Source organism: Triticum urartu, chromosome 2A, assembly GCF_056163025.1.
Source record: "Triticum urartu cultivar PI428250 chromosome 2A, HENAU_Tu73, whole genome shotgun sequence".
NCBI lineage: Eukaryota > Viridiplantae > Streptophyta > Magnoliopsida > Poales > Poaceae > Triticum > Triticum urartu.
The window spans coordinates 749,176,009-749,198,304 of record NC_141874.1 but is presented as its reverse complement, the minus strand read 5'-3'; the positions used below and the strand labels follow the sequence as shown (position 1 = coordinate 749,198,304).

General features: G+C 45.0%; 3 protein-coding genes across 3 annotated transcripts; 2 read left to right on the top strand and 1 right to left on the bottom strand.

Moving 5' to 3' along the window:
- Positions 1 to 3,276: 3,276 nt before the first annotated feature.
- Positions 3,277 to 6,112, bottom strand: LOC147987681 (defensin-like protein). The gene is made up of 5 exons (XM_087545433.1): positions 5,892 to 6,112; positions 5,697 to 5,750; positions 4,797 to 4,900; positions 3,774 to 3,812; positions 3,277 to 3,647 (listed from the first exon to the last, which is right to left on the bottom strand). The coding sequence occupies exons 1-5, from the start codon at positions 5,965 to 5,967 to the stop codon at positions 3,498 to 3,500; spliced, it is 423 nt and encodes a 140-aa protein (XP_087401559.1). The 5' UTR covers positions 5,968 to 6,112; the 3' UTR covers positions 3,277 to 3,497.
- Positions 6,113 to 13,612: 7,500 nt separating this feature from the next.
- Positions 13,613 to 17,302, top strand: ALN (allantoinase). Its single transcript, XM_087545432.1, has 15 exons — positions 13,613 to 13,795; positions 13,889 to 13,985; positions 14,119 to 14,236; positions 14,323 to 14,396; positions 14,646 to 14,722; positions 14,834 to 14,870; positions 15,043 to 15,128; positions 15,267 to 15,326; positions 15,436 to 15,581; positions 15,723 to 15,849; positions 15,929 to 16,084; positions 16,178 to 16,288; positions 16,413 to 16,523; positions 16,686 to 16,784; positions 16,885 to 17,302. The coding sequence occupies exons 1-15, from the start codon at positions 13,706 to 13,708 to the stop codon at positions 17,011 to 17,013; spliced, it is 1,518 nt and encodes a 505-aa protein (XP_087401558.1). The 5' UTR covers positions 13,613 to 13,705; the 3' UTR covers positions 17,014 to 17,302.
- A 137-nt stretch (positions 17,303 to 17,439) lies between these two features.
- LOC147987679 (DNA mismatch repair protein MutS, type 2) lies at positions 17,440 to 22,288 on the top strand. The gene is given in 6 exon segments (XM_087545426.1): positions 17,440 to 17,828; positions 17,830 to 18,101; positions 18,650 to 19,580; positions 19,666 to 20,190; positions 20,290 to 20,748; positions 21,794 to 22,288. Coding segments are annotated over 6 exon segments (2,541 nt in total). The 5' UTR covers positions 17,440 to 17,780; the 3' UTR covers positions 22,100 to 22,288.
- The last annotated feature ends 8 nt before the right edge of the window (positions 22,289 to 22,296 follow it).

Sequence of the window (22,296 nt, the reverse complement as noted above, 5' to 3'; positions counted from 1 at the left end):
TTGATTATTTTAATTTTTTCCCTTTCTGATACTGATTTTGAATTTTTGTATTTTCAAAAATAGTCACCACATCTAAAAAAAAGTTCACCGCATATTTGTAAAATGTTCGTCTTGTTTTCTATTAAAAGTTTTCGATGTATCTTGAAAATGTATTTTTTAGACCCACAAACATTTTCAAACTTGTTAGCATTTTTAAAATTCACAATCATATTATTTTTTTCACAAACAGTTTGCAAATCATGAACATCTTTCAAATTCCTGAACATTTTTTTAATTCGTGAACCTTTTTTTAAAATTCTCAAACATTTTCCAGTTCTTTGTTTTTTCAATTCACGAACATTTTTTATCTCCGCGAAGGTGCGAACTATTTAGGAGTTTTCTGAAATAGCAATTTCTATCCCAAATATTTTAAATTCATGATTTTTTATGAATTCAAGAACTTTTTAAAAATTCTCAAACACCTTCAAATTCATAAACATTTTTATATCAACGATATTTTTTCATACTCGTGAACTTTTTTTGGAATTCATGAACATTTTGTGAGTTGATGAAAATTTTCAAATTTGTGAATGTTTTAAAAATTCTCAAACACTTTCAATTTTATAAGATTCACGAACATTTTTTATGTCTGCGAACTGTTTTGCAATTCATGAATATTTTCTAAAATAGCATTTTTTTACCCCAAATATATCAATTTATTTGAGAAAGAAAAAGGGAAATCCTTTTACGTGCCCATGTACACGCTGCCTTTTTTTGACAACGCTTTTTCAGAGGACCATGTGCATAGCTATGGTCTGTCCTGATGGAAATCGCGAAGCAGAAATAATATAAGCTGTGAGGAAGGAGGGAAAACTGACAAAAAGGAAAAAGTTTGTAAGTTTTTATTTTAGTTGCAAAAAAATGTTTGTAAGTAATAAATACTGCTTTTGTTTTGTCCGCTAGCGATGGGCTTCTGCTGGGCTAGCGAACGCAGAGGAGCGAGCGAGAGAGTACGGTAACAAAACTGAAATTAAAACAGCAATTACCAATACTCGTTCCCAACACCACACGCTGAAACCGCGAGGCATTAGCCACTACACCGCACACCATGAACTGAACATAAAGGTGCAGATATCTACTCCCTCCGTTCGGAATTACTTGCCGCAGAAATGGATGTATCTAGATGTATTTTAATTCTAGATACATCCATTTCCGAGACAAGTAATTCCGAACGGAGGGAGTATAAGAATAGACAGATGCGTTGATATTCGGGAAACATTTTGAAACCATTTCAAATATTGCGAGCGGTTCTCAAATGCCGCATTTTTTTTGGGGAAAGTGAAGATGTTTTGTAATTCTGATTTGAAACTGAAACAAGAACAAAATTTGCAAACCCCAAACAGAATCCAAAAACGCGAACAATTTTCAAAAATGTTTCTGAAAAGCAAACAAATTGCGAAAAACATGAACATGTTTTGAGATAGCAAACAGTTTTTAGTTTTATAAAAATGGCAAACAGGAACATTTTTTTAATTCAGCACCAAAAAAGTTAAAACATGAACTTTTTTTAAAATGCGAACAAAATACTCCCTTCATTCTAAAATATAGTGCGCCCGCGCTTCCCGAGGTTCAACTTTGACCATAAATTTGACCAACGAGACCAACTGCGGCGGAAGAAAAAAATTATATAATTAAAAACTTCTTTCGAATACGAATTCACTGATATAATTTTTGCTCCCGCCGCAATCGGTCTTGGTAGTTAAATTTACGGTCAAAGTTGAAGCACGTGGATAGAGGAAGCACTACATTGTGGAATGGAGGGTATATTGTACGTTTTTTTTGAAACGCGAACAAAATTTTAAACATGGGAATATTTGTTGAAATTGCGAACAAAATGTTGAGATCACAAAAGTTTTTCGAAAAATGAACAATTTTCTGAAATTATGAACAAATTTTGAAAACGAGAATATTTATTGAAATTCCTGAACATTTTTTGAAACATAACAAAATTCTAGAACTGTGAAAAAATTCAAAACGAGAATATTTTTTGAAAATGATCACTGTTTTTTAAATTCTTGTAGATATTTTTAAGCATGAACTTTTTTGAAAATGTGAAAAAAATTGTAAAGGAATAACATATTTCTAAAATTTCAATAAAAGCATTTTTTGAAAGCATGAACATTTTTCGTTTTGAACAAAAGCATTCGCAACATTTTATGAAAATCGCAAACATTTTTCGAATTTATGAACATTTTTCTAAACTTGAGAACAATTTTCGAACATGAACTTAGTTTAAAAAGATAAAGTAACGTTGAAAAGGAAAAAACAGAAATTGAATTTAAGAACAATTTTTTAAAGACAAGAACATTTTTATAAATTTAAGAACAATTTTCGAACATGAACTTAGTTAAAAAAAGATAAAGTAACCTTGAAAAGGAAAAAACAGAAAGCGAAAAAAAAACAAAAAAACAAAAACCAGTAAAAGAAAAAAACCGGCTGGCTAGAGGCAGTTGTACGCGCAAAATCTGGGCCGGCCCATCGAGTCGCTGCTCGGCCGCTCCCCTGTGGCGCCACCGCCGCCTCTTTGTTACGTGACATGCCCAATCCAGGCCGGCGGACCCGGCTTCCCCGCGGGAGGATGGCCGGCCGCACTTGAACCCTTGCCAGGTACGCAGAGCAGCCTCAGGCCGCACTTGACTAATAACAAGTGGATCGTGCTACTGCTATGGAACAATGGGCTTACTGCTGTGGTATGTTTGGTTATGATGCAGCTTAAGGGCTTGTTCGGTTAATCCTCTTCCCAAGAGGATTGGAGGGGATTGGCAAGGATTGGCTTGTATTTTGACTTACAAGAGTTTTAAATCCCCTTCAAACCCCTTCAATCCATTCGGATTCGCACCCAACCGAACAAGGCCTAAATGTATGTATACGTATCTTCTATTTGCAGCGCGGGACGATAAGCACCTTGCTTGTTGACAGTGATTTTAGTAAAACGCCCTTTTCCAGCTAACATTTATAGATAATGTGCCAAATTCTGCTGATGTACTATAATGTTTCATAACTGAAATCATTTTTTTCTATACTGGTAATAGTTTCTTTTTTAACAAAAACTCTATACATGCGGCATGTTTCAAATGGAGAATTTTGTTAGCAACGTGTGCCTGGATAATAATGTTGATGATATTGTTGGGAATTTCATATTCAACGTATGCCATCTTTGTTTGTGCTTTTTGTTCAGCAGCCAGGTAGCTAGGTTAAATTAAAAGAGTAAGCAACGCCCAAGATGAAGACTGCTCCTTGGACAACAACAGGTTTAACTGGGTGGAACTGGAACACCCGTTCCCTTCCATACACGCTTGCTTTGCCATAGTTAGCATCTACTCCTCACCCACCAGGGTGAGGTTGGAGTTGGGCCAAACATCCCAAACATACAACATCCATCACAACCAAGGTCAACGGTGGGTAATTCGACGACGGCAGTTACCACAGTTTACACGAAAATTTGGCATCATCATAGGCTACGCCGATGTGCCAGGCACGTCTTCACCGCTCCCGGCAGGAGGCCCTGAGGCTGGCTTGGCCCGTTCGACCGCAGGAGGAGGTGGTGGTGGGGGCTTGGAAGGCCTGTTCGGCTTGATGAGCCCGACTTTCTCCGCCGGTATGTCAAACTGTCATTATCACACAAGCAAAACACAACACCACAATGTGAGACATCTGGTGTCATGTGGTTAATTATATCATCACAATAAACAAAGAGGAAGCCATATTGCTCGCGCGGAACCCCGTTAACTTACCCTGTATCCACACCCAGAGATGCACGCGTTGAAGCACTCCTGGTGAGCAGAAAAAAAATTGAATTCATTAGGAAATAAACACTGGTTACTGAATCTGTCAGAAAAAAAGAAATCACAATAGCAGTCACGGAGAGGAAGATACTAATCTGCTGTTTACAAACTATTTAATGCAGAGCTTTCAGCAGTAAGACAGACTCGTACAGACTTGCAGATATGGAAACTGCACACCATCCAGGAATTAACAGCAAAACAGCTTGCACATTAAACTGGCATGGAACTATGTATAAAAATTATCCCCATAAGTAACCAGCCAGCTGATAGATATTGAGCAGACTATCCAAGTAGCATTATGATTTGCATGCCAAATTTTCAAAATTAATCAAACAAACTGGACTAGGGCAATCTAACTTGACAGTAAGTAACAATTCAGAGTTATCTACCTGCTGAACTGCGTTCTGCCTGTTAGCAGAAAAGCTGAGGGCTCAATGGCTCATGCTATCACTTGGGACAAGTTTTAAATACAGGGAAAACCAAGGATTCAGTTATCCCAACAAAAATCCCCAAAACTAACATATGTGTTCCAAGGAAAATGGTAAGCAGAAGGGAAATATTGTGATGCCGCACAGAAAAAATGTATACTGTACAGCAGATACTATAGAATCAGGAGTGTCCTGTTCATGGTCAGAACATGTGAATCCTATATAAATACCTATCAACGTTTACTATTTCAAATCACTTTTCACAGCACAGTATCACACTCTTAATCCTAATTACATATGGTCAGGTTAATTTTGTGACACTATATCACAGTTGCAGTCAAGGCGTCAAAAAGTGCAGCTTAGTCTTTCTGTGGCTAGAAAGACTTAGGAGTTAGCGCCAGCATGAGTATGTACAATCTAAACAGGTTTATAGGTAAATGGGTTATTGCATAACAGATTCTGTACTTATAGTCGAAGGGGTTGAGTGATGAGAAGACATCTGAAACAATTTAGAAGATGTTATATTAACAGGTGAAGAACTCACCAAGGAGTAACTGTCCTCTCCTGGCGACCGGTCGATATAAGCACTCCACTGGCGATCTTCCAACACCGGATCCTTGTAGCATATTTCAGTGCATTTACCTATGCCTGGGGATTTCACAGCATGTGAGTTAGCTTGCACATTGACAGGGTGTACAAATTGAAAGACAACAATCTGCTATTTTACAGTCACCCAGAAACACAACAACCTGCTATTTCAGTCACCCAGCATTTAAAAAAAGGCATATACAAGTAATAAAGATGACATTACTGTAAGAAAAATCAGAGACTTGTTTCAACAACAGAAACAAATTGTTTAAAAAGCAAGCTCTTCTAGGCCATGGAAATAATGGAGAAAATGCAATTTCCTAAGCAAGCAAGGCACCAAGAATGGAAAACAAATAATAATCCACTGATTACAACTAGTACAATTTAAACATACAGCCATATTTAAAAATAATGAGCGTCTACGCTATACGACAAGGAGCGCGTCCTCGGATACAATAACGAACATCTACACTATACGACAAGAAGCGCGTCCCCGGATACAATAACGAACGTCTATGCTATACGACAAGAAAGGCGTCCTCCAACATTTTGCTGTCAATCACGGTCGTTATGTATGATAACAGAATGTGGTAAGGACTATTCCCGAATGCTACTAAACTCTGAACCAGGAACAATGCCAATTCAACAACACATAGATAATTCACTCTATTTTCCAGGGCAATCACTTCAGGAAGGCAAAAGCTAATATAGATTAACCACATTGCATATATCAGATTCCAAACTGACGATGAACATGAATAACCAAAATAAATCTAAAACCAAAACCAAACCAGCGGATCAATCAGTCAATCAAACAGTTGCATTCCGCGGCTGGTGGTTGGCAGGGGGCACTCACACTCCTCCCAGGTGTCGCCGTCCGCGTTGCACCCCTTCTTGCAGAACACCCTCCCTGCGCGTCGGCGAAACGGCAACCGCCCGACCAACCAACCAAACAAACCAACCGTCAGTCTCGATCAGCCACAGGACAAGAACCTGCTTTGCGCGGGGAGAGATTGGGAGGGAGGGAGAGGGCGCGCGGGGGGCAACCGACATGGGATTTGGACGAGAGTCGCGTACTTCTTGGTGCAGCAGCTGCCGCACGGCGGCGTCCAGTCGCCGGAGAACATCGCCTTACCCTGTTCACGACGGCGCGCCGGCTCGTCCGGTCCGGCGGGCGTTCGCGCGTACGGCGCGTTCGGCGTGAGGGGGGTGGGTGGGTGGAGGATGCGTGCGGCGGCGCCGGTCACGGGAGGGGCAATGGGGGGTGGGTGGGGGTGGGGTGGAGGGGGGAGCGGAGGCGGCGGAGGCCTTGCGCTTTTGAGGTTGTCTGGTTCGGAGGAAATGGGGGAGGCCCGGAAACTGTCGGGAAGGCCCCTCCACGCTTCTCTGTGTGCGGATGGGCCCTTGGTTGCCACCAAGAGAGAAATTTATTGGATTTATAGGGAGTAAAGCACAAATGTGCGCTTCACCTATTTATTCTAGGTATACATAAATAAAGTATTTAAAAAAAGATTAGTAACTCATTTGGCATATTGGTCTGTGGTTATTTTTGTTGCTCTATTAGCTAGAATTAAAGTTCTATGAAAACAAAATATCGAGAATTCTCGGTGGCACAACTGTCAACAGTAACCGCTGCCAGCATGTTTGGAGGGGTTTAAAGTTTCTTCCTGGCCACCGGAATTTGATTCTCAACCAAGCTAGATCCTAGTGGGCACAAAATATTTACAAGGTGGTTTGGTTTTCCCCACGCGGTCGTCAGCAAACCCGTGGGTTCCCTTCCCTTCGTTGTTTGCTCCGTCGGCGGAAGGGTGGGAGAACCATGGATCTTTGCTCTGGCATGTAGATAGGGTGTGGATAGCTAGGGTTTTGGCTGGCATCATTGTGGAGACGGAGGTGGTGCCGGAGTGAATAAGGGTGTCGCCACTCCTTCCTCTATGTGTTTGTCTTATGGGCTTCGATGGGGAGCGTGCAGTTTGTGGTGCTCGGGGAGCTTCGGATCCAACGAGGTTATGTTTCCTCTGAGGGGTCAGCACGACAATGTATACAACCACACACGGTAGGGATCACATCCTTTGGCCCCATCATAGTCATATTGCCTCCTCCTCTAGCGGCGGTGCAGTGTTGGTGAGGAGGTGTGTTGGAGGAGGGGCACATGTGCTAGGTCTTGGGATGATGTGGGCGGCGTCTCTGGTGATGACGGCGGGTATAGTCCACCTTTTTCAGGGGGTGCAGGTGATGGTCTCAGCGTTGGTATCTATTTCATAGGGCACTAGTTCGGAACCATAGCTTTGGTAACTTCTCGTCCACAGGAGAGGTTGGCGCTGGTTACAAAGCTGAAGAAGAGAGGAGCATTGGTGCACCACCGTCTCATCCCAGACATCGATGATGATGGGATCCCGAGAGATTGTCTTGTAATTTTTGCTTGTTTCTGGATTTCCTTATAAGGCTGAGACTTGAAAAAAATTACTTATTCCCCGCAAACAAAAAAATCAATTGCCAGGGTGTGGCATGTATTAAAATGGCATAGAAACTTTAGCACTCTGCATGATATATTTCTTAGTTGAGCACCATCCTTAATGACATACTAATTTATTTCGTTATTTGAATAGAAGTCCATATTAAGCCTACATGATTGTTGACCATATCTTAGTTTCCAAGAGGTAATAGTAGTACTACCATCGGATGACACAAACATGGACAATTAATATAAATTTGTTAGAGGGGCATCATAAAATTTCTCTTTACAACGAGATATATTTGTCTAGAATGCCGACCTCCTCATCTCCTCATAGTCATGGATATGGGGAGGGCAACTACAAGCAACGACTATTGGTCCACACCTTAGAGGGAAAAGGCATATTACCGACTAGTACAAGATGATGTTGCTAAACCCCGCAGGAAGGTTGAATTCCATGCGGTAATGTACATCTGTCGAAACATGAATCGCGGGAAAAACATTACTAACTTTGGCAACCACATGAAAGCCAATTAGTACTATCAATTACTACAAGTTGTGGGTTTGACTTAGTGTGGGATGTCCATTGACAGAAATAGTGTTGCGGGGAGGGGGAGTGGAACAACGAGGAAGAAAAAGAAAAATAATAATGAAAGAGACGCCCCATGAAGGTAGGTTGCGGTCGGGGTGAGAAATGGGAGAGAAAATGACAAAATTAACCCATGACTGAATGAGCGAGCAATAAAGGCTTCAACAATGGGTGGGAGACGGCGGGCGATGGCCGGCGAAGAATTTCAGCAACAATTTTCCCCTCTCTTCTTATTAGGTGACATAGACCAACAAGATCCAGCGCGCCTGCCGGTTGATTCGGTGAATCTAGTAGGTCAAGTGTCCATCCTGGTGTCTTGACGTCTAAGCAGCCCCGTTACTAGTTGCCACCCTCCCCGCGTCACACATGAAGAATCTCCGATTTATTTCTCGCAAAAGAGGAAAGAATCTCGACCTATTTTAATGTCTAGAAAGATTCTCAAATACCCAAAGGTCCCAACCACTCGGATCCATGAAAATCGTGACCACAAACCTAGCCCCATCATGAGGCGGCTCCCATCATCCATTCCTATGGAAGGACTAGCAACAAAGTTCTACGTAAATGTGAAACTTGTTTTCTTAGTGCAATAATTGGCTATTTAGTCAAGGCTTTCTTTAAAAAAATTGGTCATAATACTGGTAATATTACGCCAATTTGAGAATTAATAATTTAGGCGATGCCTCTACTTATACATGTCTTTTTTGTGTTCTCGTTTTGAAGATGGAAAAACACTAACATGTAGAGCACAACCAAAAAAAGGAACATGTCGAATCTAGTACTCACATGCCTTCTAGTATAACGGCATCTCTAATCCAATCCCCAAAACTTAATTTCTAATAAATTCCTGGGTGGGATGGTGTAACCTAATCCATCATCAAAAAAATAGTGCCCAATGTTTTTTCCATACTCAATAACAAGTGATACCCAAACAAAATCTTCCAACCACCTCACTAGGCGTGTCCCATTTTTCATTAAGTGTGGGAGAAGGAGAGGATGTGTTTTGGGCACTAACAAAATTTGTTGTTTTGATCTGATATATGAGGTCGGAGGGGCTGGCTTTTAGCTTGATACAAAACTTGTTGGGCACTAAAAAGCTTTTAGGGATCGGTTAGATGTGTCTTTTCCCTTCAAACAAAATCTTTTTGGTACTTGAGGTTTTTTCAGACGGATTGGAGTTGCTTAAGAGCATGTACTACGCTCCAAGGTGGACTACTACCTCACAGATGCATGCTTGAGGGGCAACTGCCATGGAGGATAAAACGCAAAAAGACGACTGCCTGTATAGCCAAACAAGTTCTTGCAGAGGAGCCGACTTCCTCACCGAAAAGTGCTTGAGAAAAGCAAAAAAACAAGGGAGGGAAAAGACGAGAGAGACCTAGAACTAGACCGGAACGAGCCATGGATGAAACAAAGATAATGATGGAGAGAGAAAGAGAGGTGGTCCACAAGGAGACGTTGCTTCCGTTGGGTGTGGGTTATCAATACAGTGGCCTCACTATTTTTCTTTCTTATGTGGAGTTAAGACCACACCTAGATTCTACTCCCTCCGTTCCGATTTACTCGTCGTGGTTTTAGTTCAAATTTGAACTAAAATCACGACGAGTAAATCGGAACGGAGGGAGTACCTGTCTGCCTCCATGCTTCATTCCGTGAGAGTGCTCAAGCACCATAGTATGACCAAGATCTCTTTGAAACTCCCGAAAAGGTTATTAGCTTCATAAAACTTCAGCTTTAGTTTTGGTATGAACACTGAGAAATACAGAAAATGTGTCGACTCCTCATTATTAGTACTACATGTCAAAAAATATATCCTAACTTTGTCAACTTGTTTGTTGTAACATGAAGTTTCAAATTTCATGTGGATCTCCTAAAATGTTTGAAGAATTTGAAGAATGCATGTTAATCTTTTGATTGTGCTCCACTATTGGGGAGTGAGTCTTTGTTTTCTTTTACCTTTGCTCAGTGTTTAGCATTTGAACTCAGTTTGTGACAATCTGCTTGCCTCAAGGTAGTGTGAAACTATTTGGGTTTTGTTAATCAAGTTGGGTGAGACTTCTTATCAAAGAGAAAATGTACTAGTGCTCACTACTGCTGATATGCATAATCACATGATGGACGGACCCTAGTTGATGTCATGGTCACGTCAGATCACACACCATCCATAGCTCATGATCCATTTGATCATAAACATCTCCACCGCAAGCGAATCATGAACTTGTGAAATCTCAAAAAGGAGAACATAAACCAGTAAAAGGTGCAACGAAACTAACTTTGCATGATGTGGTGTCAAACAACTGCATCTGTGAGCTACGGTTGTTGTATTGTTGTTTTCTTATATCTTTCACCGAACAGACGAGGGAGGAAGAAAGGTGGGCATCAACAATGTTGGGTGGGAGACGGCGTGCGATGGCCGGAGAATAATTCTGGCGGCGATTTAGTGTGACTGTGGAGAATCTTGCATCTTTGCTCAGGAACGATGAATCTAGTATCAGGTAATACACGTCAAGTGCCCATCTCCAAGGCCAAGCAACCAGTTGTGAGTCGTCACCTCCCCATGCCCATCTCGCATCATACACCATGCAGAAAGAATATCTGATTTATTTCTCTCAAAATAGAAAAATAAGCTCGGGCTATTTTTAACAACTAGAAAGATTGCCCAAATCCAAAAAGGGGCCCAACCACTTGAATCCACCCAAACAGATCCTGCCTCATCACGCAGTTTCCCGACACCAGGTCTCGCAAATATAAAAAAACATTTTCTCTCTTTGAACTAGTGGAATCTCAAAAAGGAAAAAAAACATCAACCAACGAAAAGTGCAACATAATATCAAAGCAACGAGCAAAAATGCGGCTGGCAGTTTGGTACCACATCATGCAATGGCAAGTTGACGCAGCACGAAATAAGCAAGGCAAGAAAAAGAAAAAGGAAAAAAATGTTTGAGCCGATAAGAAGCATGTTGTAAGAAAACAACAGAAACACAAGTGGTAGTGCATCATCTTCTGTCCTTCCTCTGCTAGACCTAAGCCTTCCCAACCGGCAAAAATGTCGCAAAAAAGGAAGAAAAAAAAAAGCCGTGCTGAATTTAGCGTAAACACTGCCGGTAGTATGAGTGTGCCCTGCTTATTCATGATATAAAATATCAATAACTTGTGCAGAAAAATACAAAAAAAACATCCATAATAATAGTACAAACATTGCATTGGACATATATGGGATCGGTGAATGTAGCCTAGTACGAGTTGTCGCTTCTCTCCGTCTGAAAGTACCGGCTGTGATATGCCTGCGACATCCATCGATAGGACGCCGACGAGCGAAAGAAGGAGGGGAAAAGAAGGAAGTAGGAAGAGGACGAACAAAGCAGAAAGAAATGCACAACATGCATGTGGGTTGAACGTGGTTGTTGGGTCGACCATGTGGTCATGGAGATTGATGCTTTGTGAATAATCCATGCGGGGCATGCTCGTATCGTTTTTGACCGGGCAAGTCTCTTCTTCTTAATTAATCAATAAATTAATTCTTTTTGCCACCGTTGAAAAAAATGCGGCCGGACGAGAAAGATGAGAGAGAAGGATGGAGTTTCCCGGCAAGAAAAACGAACGGAGTTGACCCATGGACAGACGGACGGCCGGACGAGCGAGATACAAAGACGGGCGAAGGCAAGAAGAGAAATGAATCTGTGATTTATTTCTCTTAAAATAAAGGACAGAAAGGGGAATCCCGGGCCTATTTCCAGCCACGCATCCAAACGGACTCTGGCTCACTGGGATCTGGGCCTAGGTGGCTAGGTCCTGTGCTATTGATGGATGTCACAACGCCCGGGATTACAATCACCGGAGGATTACAATCAACAATGTTCAGCTCAATCACATTAGGAGGGCCATACCCAACCATGGCATAGTTCCACCCTTCGTACGAGCAAAAACAGCTAAATAATATTGTGCCGTATCTACTATTTTTATATAGTTGATCCTCACAAAGTCTAATTCTCTCAACATGCGACCTTTCACCTCAACAAATGTGCCATGCCATCATCCACTAACACTATTTTACAACCCCAAGCAAACCACATGCATACTCTTTGTTTACACATAGTGCACGTATGAAACGTTTCTACATTAAAAAATAGCAGCTCTTGATTTGAACAATTTTCTTCGTAGATAATACATCTGAAATTAGTCTTCAAATTCTCGTCGCAACGCCCGGGAAAATCACCTAGTTTTTATAGTGGAGAGCAACAAGTTTCTAAGATGCCTACAACCGATGCGTATATCCATCGCGGGCACCAACACCATCCAAAACATGCTAGAACTAACTACCCACAAAGCGATTTAGACCACCTGCGCCGATACCCGCAAGTTTCTGCTCTCTGATCATGACAGTATAACGAACACTAGAAATTGCCTTCAGACCTAACGTATCACACATATGGCTCAAGGCATCTTCGGATCACCCGACGTTGTTTGATACCAAAACTCTTTAAATATTTGAGCCGGACAGTCTAGACACCATTAAGCCTTCAATGTGAATCATGAAATTGGAGTAAACTGATTTTGGCCATCAGAAATCTCACAAGCCGCCCCCAAACTGAGGGAGCTCCGCGGAGCCCGGACGTCCGCCACGTCAGACTTCAATACCCCGAACCCACTCAAAACCTCATCTAGAACCCAAACATTTTCACAATTATGTCACTCCTTTCGCGCCAAAGCACGCCCTTTTCGCCCCGGTCGCCTACGTTGTACGTTTTGCCGTTCACCACCGCTGAGATGGATCCGTCAGAGCCCTTCATGATGTTCGTCGTCCCGTTAGACTTGTACAACAGCACCTACACGGAGCGATGCTTTAGGGTTGCAACCGCCAAGAAGGCAGCGCCCGTGACCGCAGTTCCTCATCCGCAGCTGACTGTCGGACCGGTGCTCCAGTACAAGCCATCTGCAGCGAGACATGCCCGATGTGGACGAAAAGCGTGTTGCAACATTACTAGTTGTATGAATTTGCTATGCGCTTCCATATGATTTCTAATTTATTCAGAAGTAATCCATCGAGGTTGTGCAAGTACAAAGTACAACACAACTTCTCCAAAAGAAGAAGTAAAAAAAATCTATTCACGATAAACCGGACCAAAATATGCAGGGGACATCAGATTTGTAGGCGTGACAAATCAAATGTTTTTAATACCAACCTGAGGTTAAATTATCATGCAAAACGTTTGATTTGTCATGTCTAAAATCTTGACCACAGATTTTTAAATTTTTCTTGAAGAAATGGATTAATCATTTGGGTTGCGTGAATGTGGGCGCACGAGTCGTCGCTTCTCAAAAGAAAAAAAAAAGCCTCCGAGTCCCGGCAAGGGGCAACCAATGAAGAGCCGTCACACGACACCCACCCGCACAGGAATCTCCCATTTATTTGCTTTTTTTTTCTCGGAATGGAAAAGAATCTCGTGTGCCTTTTTTTGACGCTTGCTTAGAAAAAGATTCCAAATCCCCGTGGGCCCCGGCCACTTGGAGGGATCCAGCCAGCACCCAGCAACGACGTACCCGAACAAACTCTGCCCCCACGCCCCTCCCGGGACCCCGTCCACTGGACCTCACTCACCTCCGCCCGAGCCCACAAGAATCTGCGGTGCATGCGCCGCGTCCACGGCGCGGCGCCCGAGGCGGGCGATGCCCCCGCGCGTCCGCATCAGCCGCGCACGCAAGTCGCCTTGGCCTTGGCCAGTGGTGGCCGCGCACGGGACCGAGGCGCACGCACGCACGCACGCAGACGCAGACGACAGGACTCTCGCCATCAGGAGAGATATAGAGAGGGAGGCGACGAGCGATGGCGGCTGGGACGGGCAGGGTCCTGCCGCTGCTGGCCGTGGCGGCGGCGCTCGCCGCCGCGCTCCTCTACACGGCGCCCTTCTCCAAGGTGAGCGGCGCCTGGCGCCCCCCTCGAATCCGCATGCGGCGGTAATGGTACGGTGGCGGAGACTGAATAGTGTTTTGTGGCGCGCTCTTGCAGAGCCTGGGCGGGGAGGGGTGCAGCCTGCTCCCGCACGGCCACTTCTGGATCGCCAGCCAGCGGGTCGTCGCGCTCGGCCGCGTCGGCCCCGCCGCAGGTACGGCACTCCTTCCATCTCGCCTCCATCGTCCCGGCGTTGACGGTTGACCCCCCGCTTCCATGCATATCTGGTGAAAATGCGCGAGAAAAAGTCAAACTGATACGTGATTGGTGTGTATGTGTGTGTGCAGTGGAGGTGAAGGAAGGGCTGATCAACGCCATCGCCGTCGGGGACTACCGGAGCTTCGTGCTCCGCCGCCCGCTCGTCGACTACGGGGACGCCGTCATCATGCCCGGCCTCATCGACGTGTAAGCCAAACAAACTGTCACTGAATGAATTACTGTCTCTGAAGATAATTACTCGCCTTGAGTTTCATGGTGGCGTTCTCTTTCAGGCACGCGCATCTGGACGAGCCTGGACGGGAGGAGTGGGAGGGCTTCTCCACCGGCACAAGAGCCGCCGCCGCAGGTGCGAATCCGTTATAATTAATTAGTTCAGAGCCACACTCCAAAGCACCTCCGCCTGTATCTGTCTGTGCTAATCAGGATTCAGGAGTAACCTGATATGCTAAGTACAGTAACTATCGTTTTCCTCTTAAGTTAACAAACATATATAGAAGCAACATTACTGGCTCTTCCAGTTTTGGATTACGACTGATTTAGAGATTGGATTAGATGTATGCTCCGTAGCTCTGCAAATTGATTCCTCCATTTTCAGGTGGCATAACTACGTTGGTGGACATGCCTCTCAACAGCTTCCCTTCCACGGTGTCAGAAGAAACTCTCAAACTCAAGGTTCAGAGTGTTCCCTTCTTGGACGTTTCAGTACTAGTACACTAGCCCATAACGTGCACATGGTTGCTCCCAGCCTTTTCTGTTACTAACACCAACATACTTGATTTTCAGGTGGATGCAGCTCGAGATAAGCTATATGTTGATGTCGGTAAGTGGCACGGTTCAGTACCGCAGCAAACTAGCAATGTTAAGAGTCAGAACAGAGAATTTACTTTATCTACCATATGCATAGGATTTCAGCACTTCTCAGTTGTGCTTCATCTGAACCTGTTTCATGTCCAGTTCTGAATATATCTGACTTGCTTTATCTTCTCATGTAGGGTTTTGGGGAGGCCTTGTACCCGAGAACGCCTTGAACCCAAGCAAATTGGAGAGTCTACTGAATGCAGGAGTGTTAGGACTTAAGGTCAGTTTCTCAACTAACACATGCTTCATCATTTCTGGTTGACACTATTGTCTACTACCTCTGTTTCTTCTTTCCTTTTCTAAAAATGCTGACATTACAAGGAGAAACTGACTGAATTTTCTTCTTCTTTTATTCCAGTCTTTTATGTGCCCCTCTGGTATCAACGACTTCCCCATGACAAATTCAACTCACATCGAGGTGCGCTAATTTGTCAGCTCTGCCATGTTTAACTTGGCCACAACAAGATTTTCATAATTCTGCTTATGAAGTCCCTAAACTAGTTCATCGTCCTGTTTTCGAACTATAGGAGGGCCTCGTTACATTGGCAAAGTACAAAAGGCCCTTACTTATCCACGCAGAACGCATACCGGATGTGTCGAGTGATGAGGAGCTTGATGGCGAATTAGATCCTCGATCATACGCAACATACCTGAAGTCTAGAACTCCAGCATGGTAATTTACATTTTGCCAAAATGTAATTGGTCACCACTCTCTCTGAGCTGGAGAGTGCCACGTGTTTTCTTTTGACCGAACAATTCAGAGTGAATGGATTACAGAGATTCACTAATTAATTCTATGATCTCCTATACCCAGGGAGGAATCAGCCGTTAGAGATTTGAACCGTGCCATGAAGGACACCGAGGTTGGAGGCCGGTCAGAAGGAGCTCGTCTTCACATCGTCCATCTCTCAGATTCAAAAACTACCCTCGACCTTCTGAAGGTGCGACGACATACTAGTTTACCCACCATTTCCTCGGTTCTCTTGGTCTGTGTTTTACCGATAATTTTTGTGCTTACAGGATGCAAAACACAGCGGCGCAAAAGTCACTATAGAAACCTGTCCTCATTACCTCGCATTTTCGGCCGAGGAAGTTCCAGATGGGGACACTCGTTTCAAGTGCTCTCCTCCCATACGTGACGCCGCCAACAAGGAAAACCTCTGGGAGGCCCTGCTTGTATGCCATCTCCCATCCTCCTCGATTCCGACTCACTACGACCTTGTGATCAACAGTTCTAGCTAGGCTAACTTTTGCGCGGACGAATGCCAGGATGGTCACATCGACATGCTCAGTTCAGACCACTCGCCCTCGACTCCTGATCTCAAGCTAATGGAGGAAGGCAATTTCATGAAGGCATGGGGAGGTATCTCATCTCTGCAGGTTAGTTTGCTTAAACTGTTTGTGTAAGCATGCACGTTTCACTTTCAGCAGGATCAAAATGCTAAACTACTGCATACATACAGAACTGATGAGAACTCACTGTTTTTTCCGCAAATTTCTGCAGTTTGTCCTCCCTGTAACATGGTCACATGGGAAAAAGTATGGCATCACCCTGAACCAGCTAGCCTCATGGTGGAGCGAGAAGCCCGCTGAGCTCGCGGGGCAGAAGAACAAGGTAAGCAGTGCATCTTAGCAGAGATCGGGGGAGTTCCACTATCTGAAAGAAAAATAAAACAAAGACAGTACATAGCATATTTATTTGCTCCAAATGTAATGTTGATCGCGATGATAGGATCAAAATCGTAAAACTCAAGAGCTGCATCACTTATTTCTGCAGGGGTCTATTCTGCCGGGGTACCATGCCGACATCGTGGTGTGGAAACCCGAGGCGCAGTTCCACCTCGATGACACCCATGCTGTATATCACAAACACCGGGTTCGTTTCCCAACTCCCCAAAACACTATGAATCTTTACACTGCCCCAACAGTCCTACAATTCGAACAAAAACCATACTCATTTCACACTTCGTTTGCAGAACATCTCGGCTTACCTAGGGAAGGAGCTATCCGGCAAGGTCCTGTCGACGTTCGTGAGGGGGAACCTGGTGTTTGCCGAAGGGAAGCACGCCGGGGCCGCCTGCGGCGCCACCATCCTCGCCAAGTAAAACCGTAGAGCTACAATGTCATTGCTGATTTCTAGCGTATATGATCGTGTGCGCTATGTAGTATGTATGTGTGCAGATTTGTAGTTGTTTCCCTGTGTATAATTGGATCCACCGCATGCATCCATTCCCCACCATTGTTGTATATCCACCCATTCATTGGACAGCACCAGGTGTAGGTTATTTCTCTGGAATTATTCAGAGAAAGTACCCCCTTCTATTGTACTGTATGTGGAAGTACAGTGCTGAACTTCTGATAATATCTATGAGAGGAATGTGAATTATTCTGCTACTCTTATGACTTCCCGATGAATTTTCAGCTGTAAAACTCCTAGATTATTCAGACACTCTGTTTTTGCACTGTATACGAATTTGCAGAGGCTCAGGCACAACGCAAAGTGTGCGCGTAAACGACGGGAGAAGGCGTATTTCTCCTGTACGTCAAGCCCTCTATGAAGCGGTATGGATAAGGCTGGCTGAACGCGGCCGCGTGTTCCAACTCCCACCTCCGTCTCCGGCGGGAAGCGGAGACCTCCCACTACCACTCCGGCGGCCATGGCCACCATTGTCGCCGCCGCCGTATCAAACCTCTGCCTCCGCCTGCCGTCGACACTCCCCTGTACAGTTTCCTTCCCCACCCGCCTCTCGCGCATTCCACGCGCTCCGCCGCGACGTCTCCGGACGGCCGCCTCGCGAACCCTAGCAGCGCCCGCCACGTCGGAAGTCCCGGAGGCGGAGGAGCTGCGGCTGGAGGCTGAGTCCGCGCTGGAATGGGGCGGCGTGTGCGCGCGGCTGGCCGACTTCGCCGCCACCGCCGCGGGCCGCGCCGCCTGCGGGGAGGGCCGGGTCCCCGTCGGCCGCAGCCGGGAGGAGAGTGAGCGGCTGCTCGAGCAGACCGCCGCCGCGTCGCTGCTTACGGCGCCGCTGGATTTCGGCGGCGTGGGCGACGTGTCCGCCGTCGTCGCCGCGGCCGCCCGTGGCCGGCTGCTCGCCGTGCGGGAGATATGCGGCGTCGGGCGCAGCCTCCGGGCCGCGCGCGGGGTGTTCGACCAAGTGAAGAGGCTCGCCGAGGAGATGCCAGCAGATGGGAGGTAAGGGACTGCTTCAGCTTCATTGTTGGCTGGGAATGGAATCGAGCTAAAATGTAGCAGTGATTTGGTAGAAATGCAACATTTTCTTTGCATAAAATCTCCCTGGTTCTATTTCATCAGACACAAAACCTACCAAAACACAGTAGGTTCAGCGCAAAGCAGTATCGGAACACTGAAACACAACATTGATGAAATGAAGTCGAATCAGTGTAGCTCATAAGGGTTCTTTGTGCAAGTGACATGCAATTTTGGGCTAAAATTCTAAATGCAGATCCCTGTTTGCACTATATCCAGTTACGCAAATCAGCTTGATGAACAATTTTCTGTATATAGGGAACATTGAAACACAACATTGTTGAATTCGAATCAGTGTAGTTTCAGCTTGTAGCTCATAAGGTTTGTTTGTGCAATAACATACAGTTTGGGGCTAAAATTTTGAATGCAGTGCGCGGTTTGGACTATATCCAGTTATGCAACTCAGCTTGGGTTGTATTATTGTTACCGATGGCATAAGAACTTAAGATATTTTATTGGTTCATCCTCTGCAGGTACTCCCCTCTTCTGGATATACTGCAGGGCTGCGACTTCTTGACAGAGCTTGTAAAAATGATCGAGTTCTGCCTTGACTCCAATCTCTCTATGGTCCTTGATAGGGCCAGCGAAAGACTAAGAACGATCCGCAAGGAAAGGAGGATGAACATCGAGATGCTAGAATCCCTGTTGAGAGATACATCTGTGAAGATTTTCCAGGCAGGCGGGGCTGATAGCCCTGTGGTCACTAAGCGCCGCTCTAGAATGTGTGTTGGTGTTAAAGCTTCTCACAAGCATTTGGTGCCTGGTGGAATTGTTCTGAGTTCCAGTGGCTCTGGTGCGACCTACTTTATGGAGCCAAGGGATGCCGTCAAGCTGAACAACACTGAAGTCAAACTCTCAGGAGATGAGAGAGCTGAGGAGTTGGCGGTATTGGGCTTACTAACTTCAAGAATAGCAGATTCCCGAACGAAGATCAGGCATTTGATGGGGAAAATACTGGAGCTGGACCTGGCTTGTGCTAGAGGTTCATATGCCCTATGGATAAATGGTGTGAGGCCTGCCTTCAGTGACAGGGATAGCAGTAGTGAATCGGACCCAAGTGGCGCATATTCAGTATTTATTGAAGGCATTCGACATCCTTTGCTCCTTGAACAGTCCCTTGGCATTGCAGAAGAATCGGCCACCACTGAAGCAACTGAAGTGGGGAAAGAACAACTATCTGAAGACCACCCTGTCCCTTCAATGCCTGTTCCATTGGACATGCATGTGAAGAATGATACTAGGATAGTTGTGATCTCCGGACCTAACACTGGAGGCAAAACTGCTACTATGAAGACGTTGGGATTGGCCTCTCTAATGTCAAAAGCTGGAATGTTCTTCCCGGCCAAAGGAAGGCCTAGGCTTCCATGGTTTGATCAGGTTCTTGCAGACATTGGTGACCACCAGGTAGTCTCTGTCTTTTGAAGAGAGTTTCTCTAATCACTTGCGGGACAAATATGCTTATTGATGCAAACTGTTTTCTGGATTGAAGTCTCTGGAGAATAGCCTCTCTACCTTCAGCGGGAACATATCACGTCTTCGCAAGATTGCGCAGGTTGTATCAACAGATTCTCTTGTTCTTATTGATGAGATTGGCAGCGGTACTGACCCATCAGAAGGTGTATCCCTTTCAACTAGCATTTTGAAGTATCTTGCTAGTAGACTAAACTTGGCTGTCGTGACAACCCATTATGCTGATCTAAGCCGTCTTAAAGCTGTTGATGATCGATTTGAGAATGCTGCAATGGAATTTTGTTTGGAAACCCTGAAACCAACATATCGAGTATTATGGGGAAGTACCGGTAATTCAAATGCATTGAGCATTGCAAAGTCAATTGGCTTTGATCAGAAAGTACTTGATCGTGCACAAGAATGGGTTGAGAAACTATTGCCTGACAAACAGAAGGAACGCCAAGGTTTACTTTACGGCTCTCTGCTGGACGAAAGAAACCTTCTGGAGTCCCAGGCAAATGAAGTAGCATCTGTTCTTTCAGAAGTTGAGGATCTTTACAATGAGGTACATCTCTTTATTGTTATTATCTGTTTTGACATTTCCACAGTAGTGATTCTCATACTTTCAGTTGAAACCTCACTTGATAATAATTTGATTTTGAAGATTCGCTTAGAAGCTGATGAGCTAGATAACCGAGTAGCTGCTTTGAAGGCAAGAGAGTCTCAAAAGGTGCAACAAGAGTTGAAGTCTGTAAAGTCTCAGATGGACCTTCTAATCAAGAACTTTGAAGTTCAACTAAAGAATTCAAAACTTGAACAGTACAACTCAATAATGAGGAAAGCAGAATCTGCGACCGCCTCATTGGCTGCTGCTCATCAGCCAACTGAGTTTGCTGTCAGCGACGATGAGAACAAAAGTTTATATGTTCCTCAAATTGGAGACAAAGTGTATGTGGAAGGACTGGGAGGCGGGAGTATGGCCACTGTTGTTGAGATACTCAGTGAAGATGGGAGCTGTATGGTTCAGTATGGAAAAATAAAGGTCCGGGCCAAGAATAACAAGATGAAGTTGGCCCAGAGAGACACGAAGGAAACATCGGCTTCTTCCTCGGCACAAGGAAAGGTGCGCTTTACATCTGCTCTATAATAGATTATCCAGCTGCATTTATTTTGGTTTTACTCATCATTTAGCTTGCAACATGGTAAACCTATTCGGAATGCTGGAAACCACTTATAGTGTAGCTATATACATTGTTCATACAATATATTTCGTCAACATAACTGTGGTCAAGGGCCAATGGTGTCTCTTTGACTGCCATGTCCGTGATAAAATGTAGTATGAAATGATATTTTTCTGAGGTTCTCACTGGCATCTAGGTTCTTCTCAGACCCTATTCAAATATCTGTAGGCTGAGTTGGGTAAAGCAGGTCTCGTTAACACTCATCAGTATTCAGTAGTCCCATCATGTGCTGTTGTGCATAGAAACATGGTGTATTCAATGCTGGTTCGTTCTAACCGTTTCAGAAAATCTGCGCTGTCCGATGCGCTAGGCTAGCACATCCAGTTTCTCCGAAGGACGGACTCAACTTTAGGCTTGCATATATCTTTCCTTTCCATCGAGTTGGGTCGTCGGATGCCCCATTAGACGACTGGTATCATGTGTTCCCCAGCCAACTGCCCATTATCTTTTGAGCCACGCACGCACGTACGCACTGATGGCATATCCACCATCCTACTTTATGTCGGTACGCTCCTCGTCCCACACGTGGCATGTTAGCATGTCAATCTTGGGAGGGAAACGGAGTTAGCTCGAGTCCTACAGGATGCATTGAATCTGACATTGCTGGTACTATTGATGATTCCGGCTTTAGTTCGGGTAGATGCAGCGCAGCAGTGTGGAGCAAGCTAGGCTGGACTGGGCACACATTGGTCCATGCAAAGCTAGACCGGTGGAGTGGATCCATGCATGCACCTTAATTAACTGAACTCCCATCATATATCATGTAGGGAGCGTATGATTGGTGTATGGCCAACATTGTCTATTATCACGTTGATTTTTCAATCCTGCCCTGTAATGTTCTCCCTCAGTATAAGCTACTCTATTATTCAGCAGGCCCTGTAATGTTCTGCTAAGTTAATGTTTTACATCTACGGCGGCATTTGGCAGGGACGAGCGCAGAAGCGGTCTCCGGCGGGGACTGCGGCTACTGGCAGTGTGTCCTTTGCCCCGGCGGTGCAGACGTCGAGGAACACGGTGGACCTGCGGGGGAGGAGGGTCGGGGAGGCGTCTCAAGAGCTGGAGATGGCGATCGACGAGTGCAGGCCATACCAGGTCCTCTTCGTGGTCCACGGCATGGGCACCGGGGCGGTGAAGGAGTGCGCACTGGACGTCCTCCGGAGCCATCCCCGGGTGGTGAGGATCGAGGACGAGAGCCCCCTCAACTACGGGTGCACCGTCGCCTACATCGAGTGAATGAAGATACAAATCGGTGGCGGCACCTCTACTACAGCAGGGACAGCTCTACATCACGGATCACACACAACAGAGTTCTTCTGTGTGTTGTAGAAAAAAAAATCACACACACAACAGAGTTGGAACTTTATTATACAGAAGGAAAAGAAAATAATGCAACAGAGTTTCCCTGGCTCTGTTTACAATCCATTCACGCG

What these genes read in the sequence shown, in the direction of transcription:
- ALN (XM_087545432.1), top strand. Translation starts at nt 13,706, where the DNA reads ATGGCGGCTGGGACGGGCAGGGTCCTGCCGCTGCTGGCCGTGGCGGCG. An exon ending in AAGTCTAGAACTCCAGCATG is followed by an intron (nt 15,582 to 15,722) that starts GTAATTTACATT and finishes TCCTATACCCAG; the next exon opens with GGAGGAATCAGCCGTTAGAG. An exon ending in ACCTCTGGGAGGCCCTGCTT is followed by an intron (nt 16,085 to 16,177) that starts GTATGCCATCTC and finishes GACGAATGCCAG; the next exon opens with GATGGTCACATCGACATGCT.
- LOC147987681 (XM_087545433.1), bottom strand. Translation starts at nt 5,967, where the DNA reads ATGTTCTCCGGCGACTGGACGCCGCCGTGCGGCAGCTGCTGCACCAAG. An exon ending in CGGCGACACCTGGGAGGAGT is followed by an intron (nt 4,901 to 5,696) that starts GTGAGTGCCCCC and finishes TGAAATCCCCAG; the next exon opens with GCATAGGTAAATGCACTGAA. An exon ending in TCTCTGGGTGTGGATACAGG is followed by an intron (nt 3,648 to 3,773) that starts GTAAGTTAACGG and finishes TGATAATGACAG; the next exon opens with TTTGACATACCGGCGGAGAA.